Source organism: Sarcophilus harrisii, chromosome 2 (assembly GCF_902635505.1).
Source record: "Sarcophilus harrisii chromosome 2, mSarHar1.11, whole genome shotgun sequence".
NCBI lineage: Eukaryota > Metazoa > Chordata > Mammalia > Dasyuromorphia > Dasyuridae > Sarcophilus > Sarcophilus harrisii.
In genome coordinates this window covers 247,455,089-247,476,866 of record NC_045427.1, presented here as the reverse complement: position 1 = coordinate 247,476,866, position 21,778 = coordinate 247,455,089, and the positions used below count along the sequence as shown (strand labels likewise).

The window sequence follows — 21,778 nt, the reverse complement described above, 5'->3', positions numbered from 1 at the left end:
TCCTTCCATTCTTTTTACTGTCTTATGTGGAGAAAAGTCAAGAATTACAACAACAATAATGGAAAATGATTAGAGAATGAAAGACTTCAGAACCCCTAATCTTACGAGGGACACAGCAAGGTGGTACAACAGAATGCTGGATGTGATATCAGGAAGATCTGAGTTCAAATTCTGTCTTATACTTACTAGCTGACCCTGAGCAACTTAGGGTTATAGTGAGAATAAAATGAAGTACTTTCCAAATATTATAGTTCTTTATAAATGTGAACTGATATATTAAAGAGAATCCAGAAAGAACAAATAAGGGTATAGCTTACAAGTCAAAAAACAAAATAAAACTCAGTAAAGACACTTGTAAGAAAAAAATAATAAAAATAAAAGGTTGGAGGCAAAATTTTGAATCATACACTTGACTGAAGGGACAAGTGGAATAAGTAGATAGCTAAATAACTAATGGAATTATTTTTAAAAAATTACTAATATAAGTAAAATTGAAAAATTTAAGAAAAGCTAAACATGAGAACAAGGGAGAGAGAGAGAGAGAATGTGGGAATAGATTAGCATTCAAAGATAGAATAATAAAAACTAATCACAGGATCATCAGACTACTTACTTGAGAGGAAATGGCTAAGAATACAATTCTAAAGAAATAAATGGGGAAAAAAATGCAAACCTAATCATTGTAATATTAAAGGTGAGTCAATTAAATAATTCAATAAAATGAAACAGTGATATAATAGAAGAAAGAACAAAGTGCAGCAATCTATACAAAAAAGAACCACTAAAAAGTAGACACAAAAACAAAATGAGAAGTTAAAACAAAGTTTACTCTGCATCAGTTAAATGCAGAAAAGCAGGTGTTGCAATTGTACTATCAGACACTCAATGTTAATAAGCTTTTATTAAATACTATGTACTAGGTACTGGGGATATGAAAAAAAAATTATGATATCAGTCTTATTCTACCTTTCTACCAAGGAGTTTCATTTTTCATTTTCTCTATGGTAAACCAGAGCACAGGACATTCTTGGGGAAACATTTTGGATAAAAATTTTCTTTAATAACAGAAGGTTTTATGGACTTGTGCCCATTATGTGCATTTCTGAGATGAACACCACATTCAAATTTAAAGCACAAGTGTAGCTTTTTTAACTGCCCCACTGTTTATGGTTTGTAGAGAGCAGTTAATTTAAAAATCTGAAGACTACATAGCTTATCATAAGAGCTTGTTCCTCTCTTTATCTGGATGATGCAACCCTAAGACTAAGGATATCCACATTTGAAGCTATGTTCTAAATTTCTTCCTAAATTTCTGCAGGCTTCAGATGATTGCAACAAAGGCTGCAAGTGAAGAATAGATTCTTCCTATTATTATTCTGCATTATTGAGAATTGGCCAAAAGCGATTTGACAACACTAAAAATCTGATGTGGCTGTATTCTAATGTGTTATTCTTGTGGTATAAAAATAAATCCAAATCAAAAAAAATTGGAAATCAAGAGTATCATCCTCATCAATTGGGTAATAGCTGAACAAGTTATGGTATATGATTATGATGGAATACTATTATGTTATAAGAAATGATAATATTTCTTATAATGACCAGGATGGTTTCAGAAAAACTTGAGAAGACTTATATGAACTGAGACAAAGTTAAATGAACAGAACCAGGAGAACATTTTACACAATAACAGCAAAATTGTAAGGATGATCAACTGAAATTCAACTACTCTAATAAAGACAGTGATTCAGGACAATGCCAAAGGACTTATAATGAAAAATTGTATCCAATTCCAAAGAGAAAATTGATAAACTTTGAATGTAGATTGAAGCATACTTTTTTTTGTTTCTCATTTTAAATTTTTTTTATAATGTGGCTAATATGGAAATGCATGACTTTACCTGTATAAAAATTGACATCATTTTGCTTGTCTTCTCAATAGCTGGAGAGAGAACTTGGAAATCAAACTTTAAAAAAATGAATGTTAAAAAGTAAATAATTTTTTTAAAAAAAAGAATATATCCATATGACCTAACCCATCAAAATTGTTCTGCATTGTAGCCTGCCACTTCTGACAAAGAAGCCAACGTTGCTGTTGCTGAGGAAACTTGCTTTTTGAGAATTTGATCCTGAGGCCTTAATATGTCATCTTCCTTGCTGGTTTCATATATTCTATGTATTCCTCTGGATTAGCCTTTGATCTGGTGATCTGAAGTTAATGTGTAATATTTTTTGCCACTTGAACTTAATAAGCCATCACTAAATTATTTTGCTAAAATAAAACCCTACCATCCTCTTTGTATGTTCTTTGATGTTAGAAAACACAACAGAATGAAAAGTGACATCCTTTCCCCTGAAGGTGTTCAGCAGTTGCTAAGCATCCACTGTCTAGGTTTTACAATCCAGGGTAATTGCAGCTGTTCCTGGACTTGCTTTTTCTGTCTGAGATTTGTGATGCATTGTGTAGATTTTAATTCCAGATACCATTTCCTATGGTGCAGGCTTATGAAATTGGCTGTCAGGTGCTGTTACCAAGCAATGAAATGGCATGATTCTCCCCTGGGCTCCTTATGACGACATTTTGCCCAGCAGTTTCCCTTATTGAGCTTTTAAAACTATTTCTCTGCAGGGATTTAATTCGTGGAATATCAGTGAGATACTGGCAGTAATGAAAATGGTGAGGGTTCAAATTGCCTTTGTACCCCCAAGCTGCTGTGTCCCATGAGCTCCTATTTCTAGGTGTTTCTCAGGGGATTTCCTTCCTAAGGACATTTCATTGATTTTTGTTTGGAACATTGGGCCTATTTGTATATGCTTTCTTTTTCTGTGGCATATTCTACAGTCTCCATTTTGCACTCCAGAAATACTCATCTGTTTTCACCACTTCCATCTTCACTTCTGCTTCTTTAAACAACAAATAATTGTTGAGAATATTTATTCTTCACTTCTTGTCAGATCTCTAACTATGGTGTTCTTTTTCTTTTCTAAAATATGATTGTTCTCCTGGAGCAAGTTTCTTGGGGGGCTTCTGGAGGCAGCCTTAGTTTCAGTTCAGATTAATAATCACCTCAAATGCAGTCAGCTGATAAAGTAGTTCTTTATTGTCTCTTCCAAAATAGCTTGGTAGGCTTTCCTTGGTTCCAACAGCTCTTGTTGCTAGATCTTTGTCTCTGCTTCTGCCAGCTTTAGCCTCTCCTCTCCCAAATCCCCAGTTCTGCCCAACTGCAATCTCTAGCTTCTCAGTCTCCTTAACTGACTCCTGCTTTCTCAATCTCTTCAAGTCTCTTGATTAAAGCTCTAAGAGTTTCTTATATATATGATCTCTTAAAGGTGTGAACCCAAAGGTTGACTCCTCCTCTAAGAGAGTGGGATTGTGGGAGGTGTAAACTTGTGAATCTCATACTGAATCCTGACTTGTGAATCTCCCAAACTTGTGAACTAATGTGTGAGCTAATGTGTGAACTCTCAAAGGTGTAAACATAAGCATTGTTTCTATCAATTCCATTGAGTTAACACTTTGTAAGGATTCTAACATCTAACATCATATATGTCTCAGAAAAATATGGGAGAAAATTCATTAGTTTTTTGAGGATGTTTTTATAAATATTTTTGATGATTATACCCTTGTTGGTTTTTATTTGCCTAATATCCTTTCCAAGTAAATTCTCATTTGCTTAATGCTAATCAGTGGAAGTAGTTCTATAACTTCCCATCATTCCACTTGAGTACAAATGCCTTTAATTCAGTGCCCTACTCAGATACTGTGCTCTTCTCCTTTCTCCTTTCTTTTTAGACAGGCAGATCATTTCCATGCTTTGATTTAGTGTTTTTTTCCTCATAGAGAGCTTTTGTGTTCAAGATGAGAAGAAATGAATGCTGACTCTAAAAGCTCAAGGAGTATGTTATAGTTTCCTATTTTCTTTTAAATGCAATCATCCATTTGGTGATGGGTGGCATTGTTCTGCTTGGTAGGGTCAGAGCTTTGATTTTAGTGGAGGTCATTTTGGCCTGTATCAAATTTTATTGCTTCTGTTAACATGGCCACGTGCCTGTAATCTTCTCAACATAAGTGCAGTTGTACTTTTGGATCATTTTTTCATTTCTCCTTCTGGTCAGGACAGGAAAGATTGACTCCTCAGTGTAGGATGAAAATGTTGCCTTATTTTCTCTTTCTCTTTCTTATTCTCCAATCGAGTTATGGTTCCAAGTTTCTTAAAAGACTGCAGTCTGATAAAGAAGCCAATGATGGTTGAGACTTTTGGTCATTTTATCTGTAATCTTGAGATTTTCATGTTTGTTTGTTTGCTTTACATTATTTAACTCAGCTGCTGCTATTCTTGAGAAGATATGTGGTTTTGCTTCCAGCATGTATTCTAGTTTGGTCTGTGGATATGAAATATAGTAAATTTTGAAGCATTCCTGGTCCCTTTCTTTCAGGTGGAGACACTAACCTATCAGTCCAGAGCTACAACAGTACATGCTGTCCGTGATTCAGAATTGGCCAAGTTACCAGCAGGAGCATTGACTTCCATCAAGCGCAGATATCCACAGGTAAAGAAATAATATTATCATTCTTTCACCTTTACCATTTGTTCCCTGACTTTGGTCCAGATATGTTAATCAATCATATCTAGATATCAAAGAACTAGTGTGTATAGTGTATTATAGGAGATGCTTTTAGGGAACATGTAGTTCTTGTCCCCAGCGAACTTGGCACGTATCTTGGCAAGTGAAGCGTAGACATCTTTCCAGATCTAAAGTTATATTTCTAGAAAGCAGGAGTGGGAACGTCTGGCCTTTAAACCATCTAAGACCCTAGAAATTATTTGCTAAGGCAACTGGAGACACTGGATGAGTTGAAAGCTGGGTACAATAACTTCCTACTGCTTGAGTTCTATAAGTGTATAATTTTGTATAGCTCATGAATGATATAAATATCCAAATGGCCCTTGGCAGAAAAAAGATTTCCCATTCCTGCTATAAGGGATTTAAGGATTTAAAATTTTTATGAATGGAGGATGGTAAGAGTTAGGGAAAACTTCTTAGAAGTTTAGAAGATTCCTTAGAAAGTGATTATTGAGGTTTTAAAGAACATGGTGGTGGTCATGCATTGGCAGGAAGGCCTTCCACATTTAGGTGTAGTCAGAGGAAGTAAGCAAATTAAAAGCAGACTATAACTAGTAAAATGACTACATTGAATTGGTGAATAAAATTATGGAAAAGGCTAGAGTGAGATATAGCAAGGGATCTTGTTAAAGATGAATTTTGAAGGCCCATTAGAGAAAAGAGTCAAATAAATGTAAGATTATTTGGGGTGCTGTTGACAATATTGGTCAAGTTTTGATTAAGAAGTAAGATGGATGACTTAAACTAAGGCCATGTTTTGATTCAGGTATCGGCAAGATATTCAGGTGGAGTTGTCCTACGGGAAGATGAAACTATGAGGAAAGGGGAGAAGGGTCACTATCTAAAGATCTAAATTTGTAAGTGGTTGTTGAAATTGTTTGAAGGGAAGAGATTCTCAGAAAAGTAAATGTTAAGATGAGAATCAATCAGTGGAATGCAACTGCGAAAAGAAGCTAAGAGAAATTTTAAGTTTCAAGGAGTAGAAGATATTAGTTGAATTAGATGTACTAAACACTGAAAAGAATAAAAAATTCTTCCCTCTGGTTAGTCTGCCCTCTTGGATTGAGGATTTTCCACTTCTGTCAACGGGATTTTTTTTTGCTTAAACACTTGGAAAATCATGGCTCAGTTTCAAGGGTCAGATGTGCCATGTCTCTTAAGAGCTAAATAAATCTTCTTGTCTTTTCTATTAGTTGCAAATGACCCCCAAATTAAAAATAAAAACTTTTCTTTAGAATAGAAATCATGAAGTGGGTTGAATTGGGACAGAGCATCTTGTGGAGAATATGGGATTGTGCACATGTGGTTTTGAGCAAGAGTTGGAATAGAAACAAAAAGCTGCCCCCCCCCCCCCCCTCTGTAACTGGATATGGTGTCAGAGAAAGCTCACATTACTTATTTCTTAGATCTCCATGAAAGTTGAGACATGGTCAGATTCTAACCCTAAGGACTGTAACATAGTTATGATTCAATAATGGGATCACTGCCAGAGACTGCAGGTACTTTTTTTTTTGTGTGTGGGCTATAGATTATAACCAAAAAATTGAGTACCTTAATAGCAACTCTATTTCCTAATCCAATACTCTGATCCAAATACCTTTTTGTCCCAAAGTGAGTATAAAAAGAAAAGATAAAAGTTCAGATGGTGAGATGGTAATATGAAATTTTCCAACTGTTGAATTCACAATTATGGTAACTCACATTTCCCTGTGATGTAAATAGGGTAAGAATAAATTATCATTCTCATTTTACAGCTGAGGCAACCTAGAATGGCTAAATAACTTATCTGCAATTATAGAGATAATAAGTACCTAAGCTAGAAGAAACCCAGGTTTCTTCAGCCCTCACTTCACTTTTCACCATACTTCCTAAAATTAAGTAAATTTTCTTACACTTTGGAAATGTCATACATTTCCTTTATTTACATATATAGGTACATATTTCATTATTGGTATGTTAAAGTAGAATTATTGAGAATAATTATTATCTGTGTGTTGGAGTATGTCTTCAAGGACTTAATGTGGGTGACTATAGACTTTTCCACATTATACACATGTGTTTTTAAAAATACTTCTAATTATTATCTCAATAATAATTTCAACAGATATAATTCAAGTGAAATATAAAATCTAAATAAAGTAAACAAAATGAAAAATAAAGCCTTACAATGGTGCAGTAGAAGGAACATTGTATTTGGATTCAAATCTTGACTTTATTACTCATCTGTTTATATCTTGGGGCAAATCACTTAACTCCTCTAGACTTCAGTTTCACCATCTGGAAAATGAAGGAGTTGGACTTAACTGACATAAACGCCTTTATAGCTCTAAACATATAATCTACTATATAAAACTCCAAATTCAAATTATTTACATTTTGATAATGTAAAAATAGTTGTTTAAATAACATTTTAATGGTAACAATTTGTTTAATTTTTCCTCTTCCAATCTTTTTCCTGTCTATGCAATTTAAAAGTTTTGGTGTTGCTCTTTTTCTTTTTAAAAATTTTTTACTCAGGTCCCTCTGTGTGGTATGAAGGCAGCCCTTGATTCAAAGACTGTGGCATCTGAAAGCTAACTTTGACGAGTGCCACAAAGCCTGTCAACTCAATATCATTCTAGTTAAGATTATAAAGACTGTGTTGGTTATAGAGTGATGAATATTTCAGCCAAAACAATCCTTGAAAATCATCTACTAAGTTGTAGGGGGATTACAATAGAAAATAGTGGAAGGAAGGAGTATTTATCAAATTACAGATACTTGAAATATTGAAATTGTAGTCAGTGTGTTGTACTCTAGTCCTCTTGTTTCCTCTGCATTGTTTTGTTTGTCTTCCTGTATTTCTTTGTCTTCTTTTTATTGTTAAGTCATGTCTGATTGTAGACCATAGCACATCAATGTTTCCTAATATACTGGAGCTAAAATACTGGAGGGGTTTTCCACATAAGTAGTAAATGTCTGAGGTATGATTTGAATTCGTCCAGTGCCCAGTTCTCTATTGACTGGGTCCCCTAGCTGTCCCTTTGTATTTTTAATACTTGCTATTTTTTAAAACAATACAGTGGTTTGCCATTAAAATGAAATGCTACAGTTTATTGAGTTAGCTTCCAGTTATTGAATGTGTTTGTTTATAATTTTTTGTTGTTTACAAATGATATAGCTATGAGTATTTTTATACAGAGACATTCTGATAACATTCTTAGTCTATAGTCATATAATGAGATCTTTAGATCAAAAGATTATCCATCTCTGTTTTGGGTCCCTGTTTGACCCAAAGATCTAAGATGAAGAATCCTAGAAAGAAACATTTTTTTCTTATAGATACACCCATACTGGACTCTTAGCTGTAGTTGTTCCCAGCCATTGTTTTATCATACTTGGGCTTCCTTTGACTTCATCAAATATGCACATTTTCTTAGACTTGATAAATCAAGGATGAAAGGGGACCTTTCCACTATCACATCACCATTTGCAAGTTTTTTTTTTTTTTTTTAATGAATATAGTTATTTACATGTTTTCTCCTCCATTAGAATGTGAGCTTGTATCATCAGTGTGTACTAGCATGTCTAGCACATTCTTGGACCTCTACTCCTTTTCAGCTACATAAAGAAATAATTATCCCTTGGATCTTGGCTCACTCGTGTATCCAAATCTCATATTCATGAATTCTGAAATTTATTTAATCTGATTATGATCTTTTGTCATTCCATTTTTTCCTCTGCCTTCTGGCCCCAATTTGGTTCTCCTTGATAACTGGGACCTCCATTTCCTCTATAATTCACTTCTTTCCTGTGACTTTACTCCTGTATTGGCAATACTATTCTCTTTCCTGTCTTGAGTCATCTGTGAACTAGTTCAACAAGACACTGCCATTTATTTTACTTTAATTTGCCTTCTTCTATTGCCAGTGATGCCTTGTATTTTACTCCTTATCTACCATCTTAACTCCTGTTCTTGTGCTGTTAAGCAGACCTGGAGATAAGCATGAAACCATGCTGACTGAGTCCATTTCAAATTTATATTACATTATCTTAAAGGGGCTCTTGCTGTGGAACAGCAACATTTTTACATTTCCCTCATTGATTCACTATTCCATACATTATTTCAAACTGTTTTTATTTCTCCTCAGGTTTCACATGGCACTTCTCCCCTACTCTCTCTGTTAAGAATTGTGCCTCACACTTAACCATGAAAATTAAGATTATTCACCAAGACTTTCCTATTCTCCCCTCCTTCCCTTATCACATCACATAGCATCTCTTAGTATCTCTACTTTTACTCTCACTCAAAAAGGTTACTTTTTTTGCTAAGACAAACTATCTACATGCAGTCTTGATCCCATTTTATTTCATCTTCTTCATTAGCTTGCTCCATTATCATTCCTGCCCTCTTGCTAATATTTAATTTCACTCTGTTTTCTGCTTCCCTGTTGCCCATGAACTCACCCATGTCTCCCTGATTCTTAGAAAATACTAATTTGATCTGACCATCCCCAGTCTTTTAATTACCAGATCTAATTGCCATTTCTTAGTTCTACTCTTTTCTGATTTTCTGAAGCTTTTGACACTATCACTCCCCTTCTCCTCATGGTTATTCTCTACTCACTTTTCTGAATTTCTTTGAACCTGTTTGACTCCTCTTCTATCTCTTTTGCTGCTTCTCCTTCCACAACATACCCCCTAACTGGGAATGTTCCCCATGGTACTGTACTGGTGTGTTTTCTCATATTCCTCTTTACTCTCTTGTAAGGTTCTAAGAGGAACCTCCCATAGTATAAGAGGAAGTAAAAAGGCTTTGATGCCTGAGGCACAGGAATGTAATTTCTGCAGCCAGCAGGCATGCCTCTCCAGCCGAAACTCTAGTTGCATCGAGAACCCATCATCCACGGAAGATGTCTCCTTCCCTGACCTCCTAGTGGGATCCAGGAAGTAGGAGGAGTTCAATAGGAGTCAGCGGGAGTTCATTAAGAGTGCAGGAGTAGTGCAGGATGTGATCACCTGGAATAAAGTCTTGAGCTCACAAGCCACTATGTCCAGGTGCTCTGTTGGACAGGAGAACCATTGGTCAGAGAGGAGGTGACCAGAGATCTCTGAAGACTATGATTGGGTAAAATTGGTAAATAACCACTACTTGAAGAGACAGTGGCCAGGGATTTCTAAAGGCCTGGGATTAGGCAAGACTGACAATCAGTAACCTCTGAGGGGGCGGTTACACTCTCATACTTGGTAACCTCATCAGCTTTTCCTTATGTGATTTGCAGATCTGAATATCTAATCCTAACATCTCTCCTGAGCTCCAAAATCACATCTTTAACTTTGTTTTGGCCAAGGAAACTGCAAGCCAGGGAGGTTGGTATAGGCAAGTTTATTGCTAAGGAGTTTAAGAGAAGGATGCTGCATTCACAGTCTGTCCTTTGTGGTTAGAGCATTCCTTCTATACACTTTTGTCCCTAAATTTCCCTGACCTTCCTCAAGATTTAGGTCAAATTCCATCTACTTCAGGAGGCCTTTCCCAGTCTCCCTTCCCTCTAAAACCAATCTGATTCTCATTGGCCAATAGGTCCTAGGCCAAGCCCCATTTGGTCATAGTTTGGGTCCAGATTGACTCAGATTGAATGTAAACAGCAGTCATTTCTGCTTTAGCCAGAAACCTTGAGGGTCTTCCTCTCCCATATTTATTTATTTAGATTTTTTTTGGGGGGTGGGATAGGTGAAAGAGGAGCTCTTTTGCCTCAGTCACTAAATGGGTTCAGCCTCAGTCCTGTGGAAGGCTTTAGCTTAAAAAGACCACCATCTCTCATTTCATCCAGGACCATCTGCAGTCATCCTAATCTATGTCTTGCCACTGGACCTAGATGGCTCTGGAGGGGAAAGTGAGGCAGGTGACCATGCACAGCCCTCCCTCATTTAAATCCAGTACAACTGCATATCATAGCATCCCCTCCCTGTCATGGTCATCTTCAAGAACAAAGGATAAACAGCCACCACAACAGCAGCTTTCCTTCTAAGATTACTTCCATTTATTATATATTATTTATTATATATTATTACATTAATACATTATTATATATTATTATAGTTATCTTGTATGCAGTTATTTATATGTTTTCTCCTCTATTGGAATGTTGTCTTTCACTATGTCCTTCTCACTTAGTATAGTGTTTGGCTCATAGTATATGCTTAATAAATGCTTTACTAACTTACTAATTGACTTTACCCTTTTAATGATGGACAGACTTTTTTTTATTGAAGGTAATAGGAATAATGGATGGAGATTTATTAGGTTCTTTTCTCACTCTCACTCACACTCATGTATATAACTCTTCATGTATTTTTATCCTTATCATTCACTATATTTAAGCCCTTAGAAGAAATCAGTTGTATACATATGTTAATTATCTATATTTTTTGAAGGAAATTGTAGCTTAAATATTCAAAAATTCAGAATTTAGGTTAGGTGTACTGTAAAAAAAATTGAATTTTTATATTGGGGTATAATCAAAAGTGTAATGTCCAGGCTAGCTCTCTGGAATGCCTCAGGATCAGTCAGAGTCAGGATCAGTCAAAATTTTTGGTCTTTAGGAGAAGTAAAGAAGGGAGGCAAGCTGCCATGTGGCTCATCAAAGATGGATCCTGGACTCTGAAGTCTGGAGCCTGAAGTTTTCTCTGCTGAGCATGCTGTGGCAGAGAGACTCTGACTCTCCCTCTCAGCCCTCCAAGACTTCCCTACCATTACCTCACCACAACACATTCAGCAGGCGCCAATTGTGAGGAGAGTCATCACATCACCATATCATCTAAATATATGCATATAGAGCTATTATCTCACATCAAATAAGTAATTAACCTTAAGTGCTCTGCAGTCTCAGATTCAAGTTCACCTATTCAAAGTTTCATCCCTTTACATCTCCCATTTTCTTTTGTTTTAGAACACAGGTGGTCACACCCTCCTGATTTCCCAGGAAGGTGAGAATCCCAAAAAGGAGGTGATCACACCCTCTCTGATTTCTCAGGAAGAGAGATGAAAAACATCAAAGGGAAATGGGGAGTCAAGCCAGATATTGTTAGCAGGTTTCCTCTGGGTTGAAGGGTCTCACTTGAAACAGATATACACAAACCCATCAGCATGGAAGATATTATACAAGTACCTAGCAATAAAGCACAGGCTAGCAATGATGACTCTCCCCACAGCCCATGCAGACTCAATGTGGTATAACAAACATGAATTATACATGTAAGTAGTGATATAACAAACAATATAAATCAACATGGTGTTGTAAAAGATTTCCAGAAGTCCTAGAAGGAGGGTATGTAAACAACAGTCACACATATGCCTTCTTCATCAGTCAAGAGATAGTCCAAAACCAATCTATTGTCCATTGCTTCACATGTCAGGGAATCCAATGATCCCTGCAAGTTTTTGAAGTCCTGCAAAAGTCTTATCATGTCTCAGAGAATCCAATGATTCCTGATGGTTTTGAAGTCATGCATCAACCTCATTAACAATTTTTGATGTCCATGAATCAATAGCCATAACTGCCAGGCATGGAAGTGGTGGGCACAGTCAGCGACAGAACCACCCGATGTTTCTCGGGTCTTCTCCTTCATGTCAAGAGTCTGTTCCGTCTCTTTCTGATGGACAAGGCGAATATGGCTTGTTGGCACCTATCTGATTCCTTCGCCATCTGTAGAGATACAAGCAAACCCTCTCCCCCAAGCAGTTAACCTATCTGCTCCCTTCCATTCACCATTTTCCGGCGATTATCTAAAGATAGTGGAGCTGCTCAGACTGGACATTCTGGCACGTTATGAAACCTATCTGCCAGAGCCAGTGCATCTTTGTCAAAAATCAAGAAGTTAATTGTATAAAGAGCTAAATTTAGAAGTTCTCTAGGGTTACCTGTGGCTCCCCCTTTCTTTTGTTTTTGGAGGAGCGTCTTAATGTCTCTGTTTCTCCTCTCTTCTATTGCCTGTCCTTGAGGATTAAAGGGTATGCCAGTGGTGTGTAAAATTTTACAGTGTGCACAAAAGTATGCAAAATTTTTAGTAGTATATGCATGTCCATTATCTGTTTTTATTGCTTGTGGCACACCCATAATTGCAAATGCTTGTATAAGGAATTCAGTGATCACTTGGTCTGTGTCTTTTGCTTCTGGTATTGCAAAAGTGAATCCTGAAAAGGTGTTTACTACAACATGGATAAAAGACAGATGGCCAGAAGATTTATAATGGGTTACATCCATTTACCAAATTTCATTGGGTCTCAAACCATGAAGGTTCTTCTCTGGAGGGAGCATAGGAGTGTGGAAAGGAAGGCAAGTTATATAGGCTTTTACTATGCTCCTAGCTTCCTCTCTTGTTATTCCAAATTGTAAATGTAAAACTTGAACAGCCCGATGATATTTAGAATGAGATTCTTGGACTGTCTGAAATAAAGGAGTATTGGCCAACATAGTTAGAAGGCAATCTGCCTTTGAATTACCATCAAATATAGGATCTAGAAGTCCACTATGCGAGTGGACTTGCAAGATATAAACCTTACCTGGATGCTTTCTCACTTGCTCTTGAAGTTCTTTAAAGAGCTGATATTTATTAGAGGCTGCAAATTTTATTTGGGTTGTGGCAATTCTTTGTACCACACCTACTGAATAAGTCATATCAGATATTATATTTACATCTCCTGGATAATAAAAGTGAGCTAGGATGATTGCATACAATTCATTCTGCTGAGTGGAATGAAAAGGAGTTCTGACTACTCTCTTTATAGTTAAGTCATGAGAGTACACAGCACAAATGTTATGTTTGGATGCATCTGTAAAGATAGTTGGTTCCTTAAGAGGAACCTTAGAAATCTTTTCTTCAAGAATCCATCGCCAATTATGTAATAGTCTGGTTATCTTAAATGGAGACCCTTGTGTACAACTTGGAGCCGTGGCCAATAAAATTTGCACATTGGGATGGTTTCACAGCATACATTAATTAGTGCATTGGTATAAAAGGTATATATCTTATCAGGTCTTTTCCTAGATAATTGTACTGCTCCCTTAATGGCCTTTAATAAGATTCTAGCCACAAGCACTGGATAAGGAATAAGGCTTTGTTCTGTTTGTGCTGGGAGGTTCACCCACTCTATCACACTGTCTCCTTAATGAAGGACTGTTGTGGGTACCTCTTTTGTAACAAAAACTGATATTTCCAAGGTTTCTGAGTGACTCTTTCAACCATATTGGATAAAGCCAGTTCAACTTCTCTCAAAGCCTCTTGAAACTCTTTTGTAAGTTGGTGTGGTCAGTTTAAAGCACTGTCTCCCCTTAAAATGTCATATAATGATTGTAATTGATAGGTAGTCAAGCCTAACACTGGACTCATCCATTGGATATCTCCTATCAATTTCTGAAAGTCATTTAAGGTGTTTTAACTTCTCTGTTTTTACAGAAAATTTTTGTACTGTAAGCATCTTAGTGATACATTTCATATCCTAAATATTGGAAAGGAGCATGTTTTTGAATTTTTTCTGGAGCTATATGCAATTTGTAGTTCCTTAGTGTTTCTATGGTCTTTTTGTCATTGTTCTAACATTTGCTCCTCAGGTGCACATCCCAATATATTATCCATGTAATGTAATAACATTACTTTTGGAAATGCTTTTCTTACTGGAGTAAGAGCAGCAGCAACATACATTTGACACATAGTAGGGCTGTTTTTCATTCCCTATGGCAAAACTGTCTATTCATACCTTTTATAAGGCTCAGCCTAGTTAACGCTGGGCATTGAAAAGGCAAATCTTTTCATATCCTCCTTATCTAAAAGGATAGAATAGAAACAACCCTTAATGTCTATAATCCAAAGAGGCCATTCTCTAGGCAATTGAGTAGGAGATGGAAGTTGAGGCTGAAGAGTTCCCATAGTTTCCATCTGTTCATTTATTTTTTTAAAATCAGTCAACATCCTCCATTTTTCCAGATTTCTTTTTTATAACACATACAGGGGAATTCCAAGGACTTAGAGAAGGTTGTAAGTATCCCTGGTCAAGTTGCTCCTGTACTATATCTAATAAGGCCTGAATTTTATCACTAGCTAAGGGCCACTGTTCTATCCATACTGGTGTATCCATATTCCACTGGATAGGAATAGATGAGAGTATTGGCAGACCTTCAACAGCAGTCCTGGCTAAAAAGCCAAAGTAGTCAATTGTAATCCTAATTGTTGTAAGATGTTTCTTTCCCGCAGATTGATGGGGATTTTTTTTTTTTTAACTACAAAAGAAGTAAAAATTCCTGTTTCACTTTCAAAAGTCCATCTCAAAGGGGTAGCACTAACTTTAGCTGCTATTGATCCTCCTACACCAGACATGTAGTTGCCTGCCTTAATTTTTGGCCAGTGACTGGGCCAGTTGGCAGTGACTGTACGATCTGCACCAATGTCTACCAATCCTTCTAATAATATGCCATTTATATAGATAGTGAGCATAGGTCGGTCAGCTGTCAGAGCTGCTGCCCAGAATATATCTGGATTCTTCTGTGCGGAGTCAGAATCTTGGTGACTATCACCAGATTGCTTATTAGGAGTCTATATCAATAAACCTGATGCTACTACTTCTCCTGGTTGATAAGTCACACATTGTCTACCTGTATTAGTGACTGAGATATTATCTACACATTCCCCAGTTTCCCACATCAGTGTGTGAATGGACACTGTTTTTGTAAGTACTCTCAGGACGTGAAATGGTCAAGCCTACTGTCCCTGGAGTCAAGGAATCCATAGGCTGGAGAGGAATAGATTTCACCTCTCCAGGGGGTATCTCAGTCATCCCAGCTGCACACAACTCTATTCTCCCCAGTTGTAATCCCTTTCTCCCAGGTGGTTTCTTGGCTGATTGGTCATGTCAGTACTCAGACATGACTCAGACATGATTCTAAAGACTCTCTGGGTGTAACATAAGCTGCCATCATGCTCCAAGTATTTTTTGCCTAGGGCCCTGGGGCTGGGTCCCGTATCCCATTTCTCTGAGTCAATGTCTACATTCTGATGTCCAATGGAAGCCTCTATTGTATTTTGGACATAGGATTTTGGGTCTTGTTCTCCCACCCTGTTTTCTTACTCTGTCTTTATGCCAACATTGAGCTTTCAATGCCCTACCACATTGAAAGCATTGGCGAGTCTCTCTGGAAGTCCCTTGCCAAAAGGGACCCTGTCTTCCCATGTTCAGATCTTGGGAAGTCTGCATCATAGCCTGGCTATAAAAGGTATTTGTGCCCACTGTGGCACTGCATCTTATGATCTCCTTTAAAGGAGCATCCTTGCACAGTCCTAGTATAATTCTTCTACAAACCTCATTAGCATTTTCTCTAGCAGCTTATCTTATCAAAATGTCTGTTGCTGTATTTTCACCAGTAGTTTGTATGACAGCTGTCTGCAGATGTCCCACAAAATCAGCAAAGGATTCATTTGGACCTTGTGCTATTTTCGTGAAGGCTTTCTCTCTTATCTTGTCTTCCTGGGAGGAAGCCCCATGCTTTGACAGCTGCAGAAGCAATTTGCTCATATGCTGCTATGGGGTAATTAATCTGAGCTGAAGTGTCTGCATAAAGACCTACATCTGTTAGTTGGTCAGAGGTGACTGGTATATTAACTCCAGTTTGCCTATTTCATTTGGCTTGTACATACATAGTTCACTATATTTAGAAAGCCACAACAAGTTTTGTCCAGGTTCTAACCATGTCCTTGCTATAGATTTCCAATCATTAGGGGTTAAAACTTCAAAAGCCAAATTCTCTAATAACATCTTAACATAAGATGATGTAGACCCATAAAAAATGCAAGCCTTTTTCAGATCTTTGATAATTTCTAGATTAAAAGGAGTGTATCTTCTCCTTTCTTGACCTGAAGAGCTAAATTCTTCAATCACAGGATACATTTATATTCTCAAATCAGCTGTATCCTGCCCTTCTTCTTGGACTTTAAGTAGTATCTTTTGTAATCGAGTCATAGGGGTTGGGCAGGACTTCTGTATGGGTGGTGGTGATGGTGTTACTGCCCTTCCCACTCCTCCTTCCTCAACCCAGGAAGGCGAAACTGATGGAGGGTCAGAAGATGGAGAATACACTAAGGGAACCTGCTTGAGTAAAGGTGAAGTTGAAATGAGAGGCGGGGATGGGGCATGGTACTCAACTTGGTCTGCCTGGATTATGCTCTCTATTTGTGTTGTCCCATCCCCCTTTTCCTCTTTCTCCTCACACTTTCTTGTTTGGCTTGCTTAATGGTACTCAAGATCTAATTCTCCAAACCTTTTCAGCTGCTTTATCAGTACCCTCCCCTGCAGCTCGCTCTTCTTTTTTCTTATTCTAAAACTTATGTAATTCCTTAAAGCCAATTGTATTATATATATAGAATGTTTCTTCAGGAATTGAATCAGGACCATTATTTTCATAATATTCAAATAGTTGCTCTCCCACTAGTTTCCATTTGTCTGGTTTAGATTCTTCTTCCTTTGAGAACCAAGGGGACTGTACTCTAATGTTTTTAAAAGTCCAAGGATCTGATCTCGAGTTACCAACAAACCTTGGCCCTTCATTAATCTAACTATGCTTTCTCACATTTCCCTTGGGGTGGAGAAAACTCTTTTTTTTTGGTATTTGCCCCATTTCATCTAAGAAACAAAAATTACTAGTTTAGTCCTTAACAAAGTTTCCTGTTTGTCTATATTTATACTCATCCTATTTCTGGGTCACAAGGACTTCTTCACTGAAGTTAGTCGAGCTGCGTGCAGGTCCTTAGTCCACGTTGGAGCGCCAAAATGTAATGTCCAGGATAGCTCCCTGGAGAGCCTCAGGATCAATCAGAGTCAGGATCTAAGTCCTGGGTCTTTAGGAGGAGAAGTGGAGGAGGGAGACAAACTGCCATGTGGCTCATCAAAGATGGATCCTGGACTCTGGAGCTGGAGCCTGAAGTCTTCCCTGCTGAGCCTGAGAGACTCTGATTCTCCCCCTCAGCCCTCCAATCTTTCCCTACATTACCTCACCACAACACATTCAGCAGGCGCCAATCATGAGGAGAGCCATCACATCACCATATCTATCATGTTTATAGAGCTATTATCGAACATTGAATAGGTACTTAGCTTTAAATGCTTTGTTTTTCTGGATTCAAGTACACCTTTTCAGAGTTCCAGTTCTCTACACAAATGTAGTCATGTTGGATTCACTATTTTTTTCTTAAACTTGAATTTTGGTATCAAAATGTCTGTTTGTCTTGCTGGTTAATTAGAGACAGCAAAATGTATTTTTACAATCAGGGAATAATGGGACTTTGAATCAACTATCGTTTACTAGGTGCTATCATATGGTAGATAATAGGATAATCTGCCGTTACATTCTGTTAATCAACAAGCATTTATTAAGCATCAATTATGTGCCAGCCACTATACTGATTACTGGGAATACAAAGAAAAATATTAAACAGTTTATGCTCTCAAAAATTCATGGGACTAAAGTCAGCCTCTTTAGACCTAACATATATGAGGCATTTCACAGTATGGTTCCCACCTTTAAAGTTGGAAAACTTTAATTCTTTTCTTTTAAAAACAGTTTTTATTCTGAACTTAAACACCAAAAAAGGACATTTCTACCCACATAAAAGAACATAAAAAAGAAATTTCTATATGAAATTGAATCTCCGTTTCATGCCACTTTTTAAAAATATACATACATATGATCATGTATATGAGCATGGAATAATAGGTAGGAGCTCAAGAGAGCAAAATGTATAAGCTTTTCATCTGGTGAGTCCCACAAAATTTAGTTCTCATGGATGTCTATAAGAAAAAATTTCTTAGCAATTAGAGGTGTCTGAGAGTGGAATGAGCTGTTTTAAGAAATTGAATTTACCTACATCAACCTGAAGAAAGACTTCATATCATAAGTTTTATTATTCTGAATATCCTATATATAAAATTCTTTTTGAAATGATGATTCCTTTCCCCATCCCTATATTTATGCACACCTGCATTTTTGATTTCCTTCACAAGCTAATTGTACAATATTTCAGAGTCTGATTCTTTTTCTACAGCAAAATAACGTTTTGGTCAGGTATACTTATTGTGTATCTAATTTATATTTTAATATATTTAACATCTACTGGTCATCCTGCCATCTAGGGGAGGGGGTGGGGGGGAAAGAGGTGAAAAATTGGAACAAGAGGTTTGGCAATTGTTAATGCTGTAAAGTTACCCATGTATATATCCTGTAAATAAAAGGCTATTAAATTTAAAAAAAAAAAAAGAAATGATGATTCTTAAAGTAATATTTAAAGTTTTGCTTTGTATTAATTTTGAGGCCTCTTATAGTGACTTTTAGAGGAAAAATAAATGTCTTTCTTTAGCTGAATAAAAAGATATTTTCAGTTAAGTGCTTTATTTCTCTTTAATTTTTCTTTTAGATTTTATCCTAAGTAATCGTATGAAAAGAGCAATTTAGTTACATGAACAAAAAAGAAATTCTTGACTTGGTTGGCACATCATACTTTGTAGCCCAAACTTAATTCTTTGATGGTTATATTAGGAGTTGCTTTGTAAGAAGCCTTAGTAGTCATATTTCTTAATGTCAGCCTTTAAAAGTCAGGAATATTTACAAATAGCTGTTTTCCATTTTAGCTTATTATGAACCCTTCATTCAGGACACGCATGTGACCACTTGTTGACTATGTGGCAGAGAAGTGTTTTTTTTTTTTTTTTTCCAGGTATGGATGTGTTAGAATGGGTGACTTCTGAGTTCCCTTCTAGTTCTGAGATTGTAGTATTGTTCCAAAGCCAAAAGTATCTTCCTTTAGAATCCTTTCAGATGGCTTGGACCTTTTGGTTAATCAATAAGCATTTATTAAGTGCTTGCTATGTTCCAGGTACTAAGGTTCAAAGAAAAAAATGAAACAAATAGTCTCCTTCTCTCATAGAATTTGCATTCTAGAAGAGGAGACAGCATGTACTAACAGACGTGCCTTGGTTTATTGCAGTTCTCAAATATTGCACGTTTTATTTTGTTTTGTTTTTTTACACATTTGAGTTTTGTGGCAAGGTATCAAGCAAGTCTTTTGGTGCCATTTTTTCAACAGCTCATGCTCATGCTTTTTTTTGTCTCTGTGTCACGTTTTGGCCATTCTTGAAGCATTTCAAAGTTTTTCATCATTATTATATCTGTTCTAATGATCTGTGATCAGATATTACTGTTGTAATTATTTTGGGTAATTATAACTGTACCCATATAAGACAGTGAAATTAATAAATGTTGTGTGTATTCTGACTGCTTTACCAATTTGTCATCCCCTGCCTTTTTCTGTCTCTCCCCCCACCTCCATATTTCCTGAGACACAACAGTATTGAAATTACTTTAATAACCCTACAATGGCCTGCAAGTGAAAGAAAGATTCATAGGTTTTTCACTTTAAATCAAAAGCTAGAAATTAATTAATCTTAGTGAAGAAGGCATGTCAGAAACTGACAGACTGAGCCTCTTGCACCAAACAAGAGCTAAGTTGTGAATACAATAGAAAAGTTTTTGAAGGAAATTAAAAGTGCATTTTAAGCATGCATTATTTTAAAATTAGGTATATATTTATGTATATATATATACATATATATTTAAAGCATAATACTATTGCATACCTATTAGAGTTTAACATAGTATAAACATAATTTTTATAAGTGCTAGGAAACAAAAGTGTGCCTTCCTTTATTGTGATATTTGCTCTGTTGTGTTGGTCTGGAACTAAACCTTCAGGAATGCCTGTATATGTATATACAAAATATATGCAAAATGGCTAAAAGGTGATTTTGAAAAAGAGGGTACTCATTGTGGGGGATCAAGAAAGGCTTCATGCAGAAGAGTATGCTTGAATTGAATTTTGAAGGAAATCAGGGATTCTAAGAGGGAGAGGATTAGGAGGAAGAACATTTTTGATGGAATTCAACTAGAAATGGTCATAGGAATATTTAGCATCCTACTCTTGTTCTTTTTTATACAAGATATAGTTGTGCTAAGACTTTTGAAACACCTGTGTTTTTAGTGTGCTGTATTTCACAAGTAGATAAAATATCTGGAGTTTTTTGGTCATTTAATAAAAATATCTATAAGTTCACTGAAAGCATCTTTAGGACAATTACAATGCAAACAAGACAGTGGAGATATGTTTCTCATCTTGATTTTGATTTTTTCAAAAATATATACTGGGATATCAATATATTTTGAAAGCTGGGAATTAATAGATTTTTAGCATGGCAATCTTTTAAAACATCTTGTAGGGATCAATGTTAATTGATGTCTAATTGTAAGCTACAGTTGTGTCTGTGATTAGTCCAACTTCTTGAATTTTCAAGGGTATTCCATAGTCTGTATTAGTATTATGGGGATTTCTCATCTTTTTGTGAAAGGCAACCTTTGGTGTAGCTACCAGGTTATATCTCGATAGGTATTTAGTAAGTGCTAATTTTTTTTTTTTTTTTTTTTTTTTTTTTTTTTTTTTTTTTTTTTTTTTTTAGTTTACAGTTATATATTGAGAAAGTTCTACTTTTCATCCAGGTAATAACCCTGATTTTGAAATGCAGCCTCTTGCTTCTATAAACAAATCCTCATGACTTAGTCATTTGTTCATCATTTATTTTAATGTCATATTCTTCAATGAGTTCATGTGTATATTGCCCATGGAGAAACTGTGAGTATTATTCTTGCATATTAACCATTTCATAAGCTCCAGAAATATTATACTTGATTTTAGCCAAAAGGCTGAAAAGTGATATAAGCTCACTTATGGAAGCAAGACACTTGTGATTACATTCATTTTATCCAATGTTGGGTATCTATACCAGCTTTTACTATTACTCAGTGAAATGGTTTTCTGCTTATTACTAAAACATTTCTAAAGGTTTTTCATCCACTTATCATGTGCTCTAAAAATGTTTACCATCTTCTTCATCCTTGTTTGTTGGAGAAGTATTTATCATTGCAAAGTTGTGTTAGGGATTAGATCCTGTGTTCAGCATGGTATAGTGGATAGGGTTTTGGACTTGAAGTCAGGAAAACTGGGACCAAATCCACCTCAAACACTTACTAATTATTCACTTAACCTCTCTGGGCCTAAATTTCCTCCTCTATAACTTGGATTT

The 21,778-nt window shown here is 36.3% G+C and overlaps 1 protein-coding gene across 4 annotated transcripts in view; it reads left to right on the top strand.

The window, feature by feature from the left end:
- PNPLA7 (patatin like phospholipase domain containing 7) overlaps window positions 1–21,778 on the top strand; it is a 226,450-nt gene that overhangs the window by 75,579 nt on the left and 129,093 nt on the right. For all 4 annotated transcript variants that reach the window (XR_004231932.1, XM_031951881.1, XM_012554075.2 and 1 more), the window contains one exon: window positions 4,438–4,551. Coding sequence is in view for 3 of the 4 variants with exons in the window: in XM_031951881.1 (XP_031807741.1) it covers window positions 4,438–4,551 (114 nt within the window). In the remaining variant the exon portion in view is untranslated. The remainder of the gene's footprint in view (window positions 1–4,437; window positions 4,552–21,778) is intronic.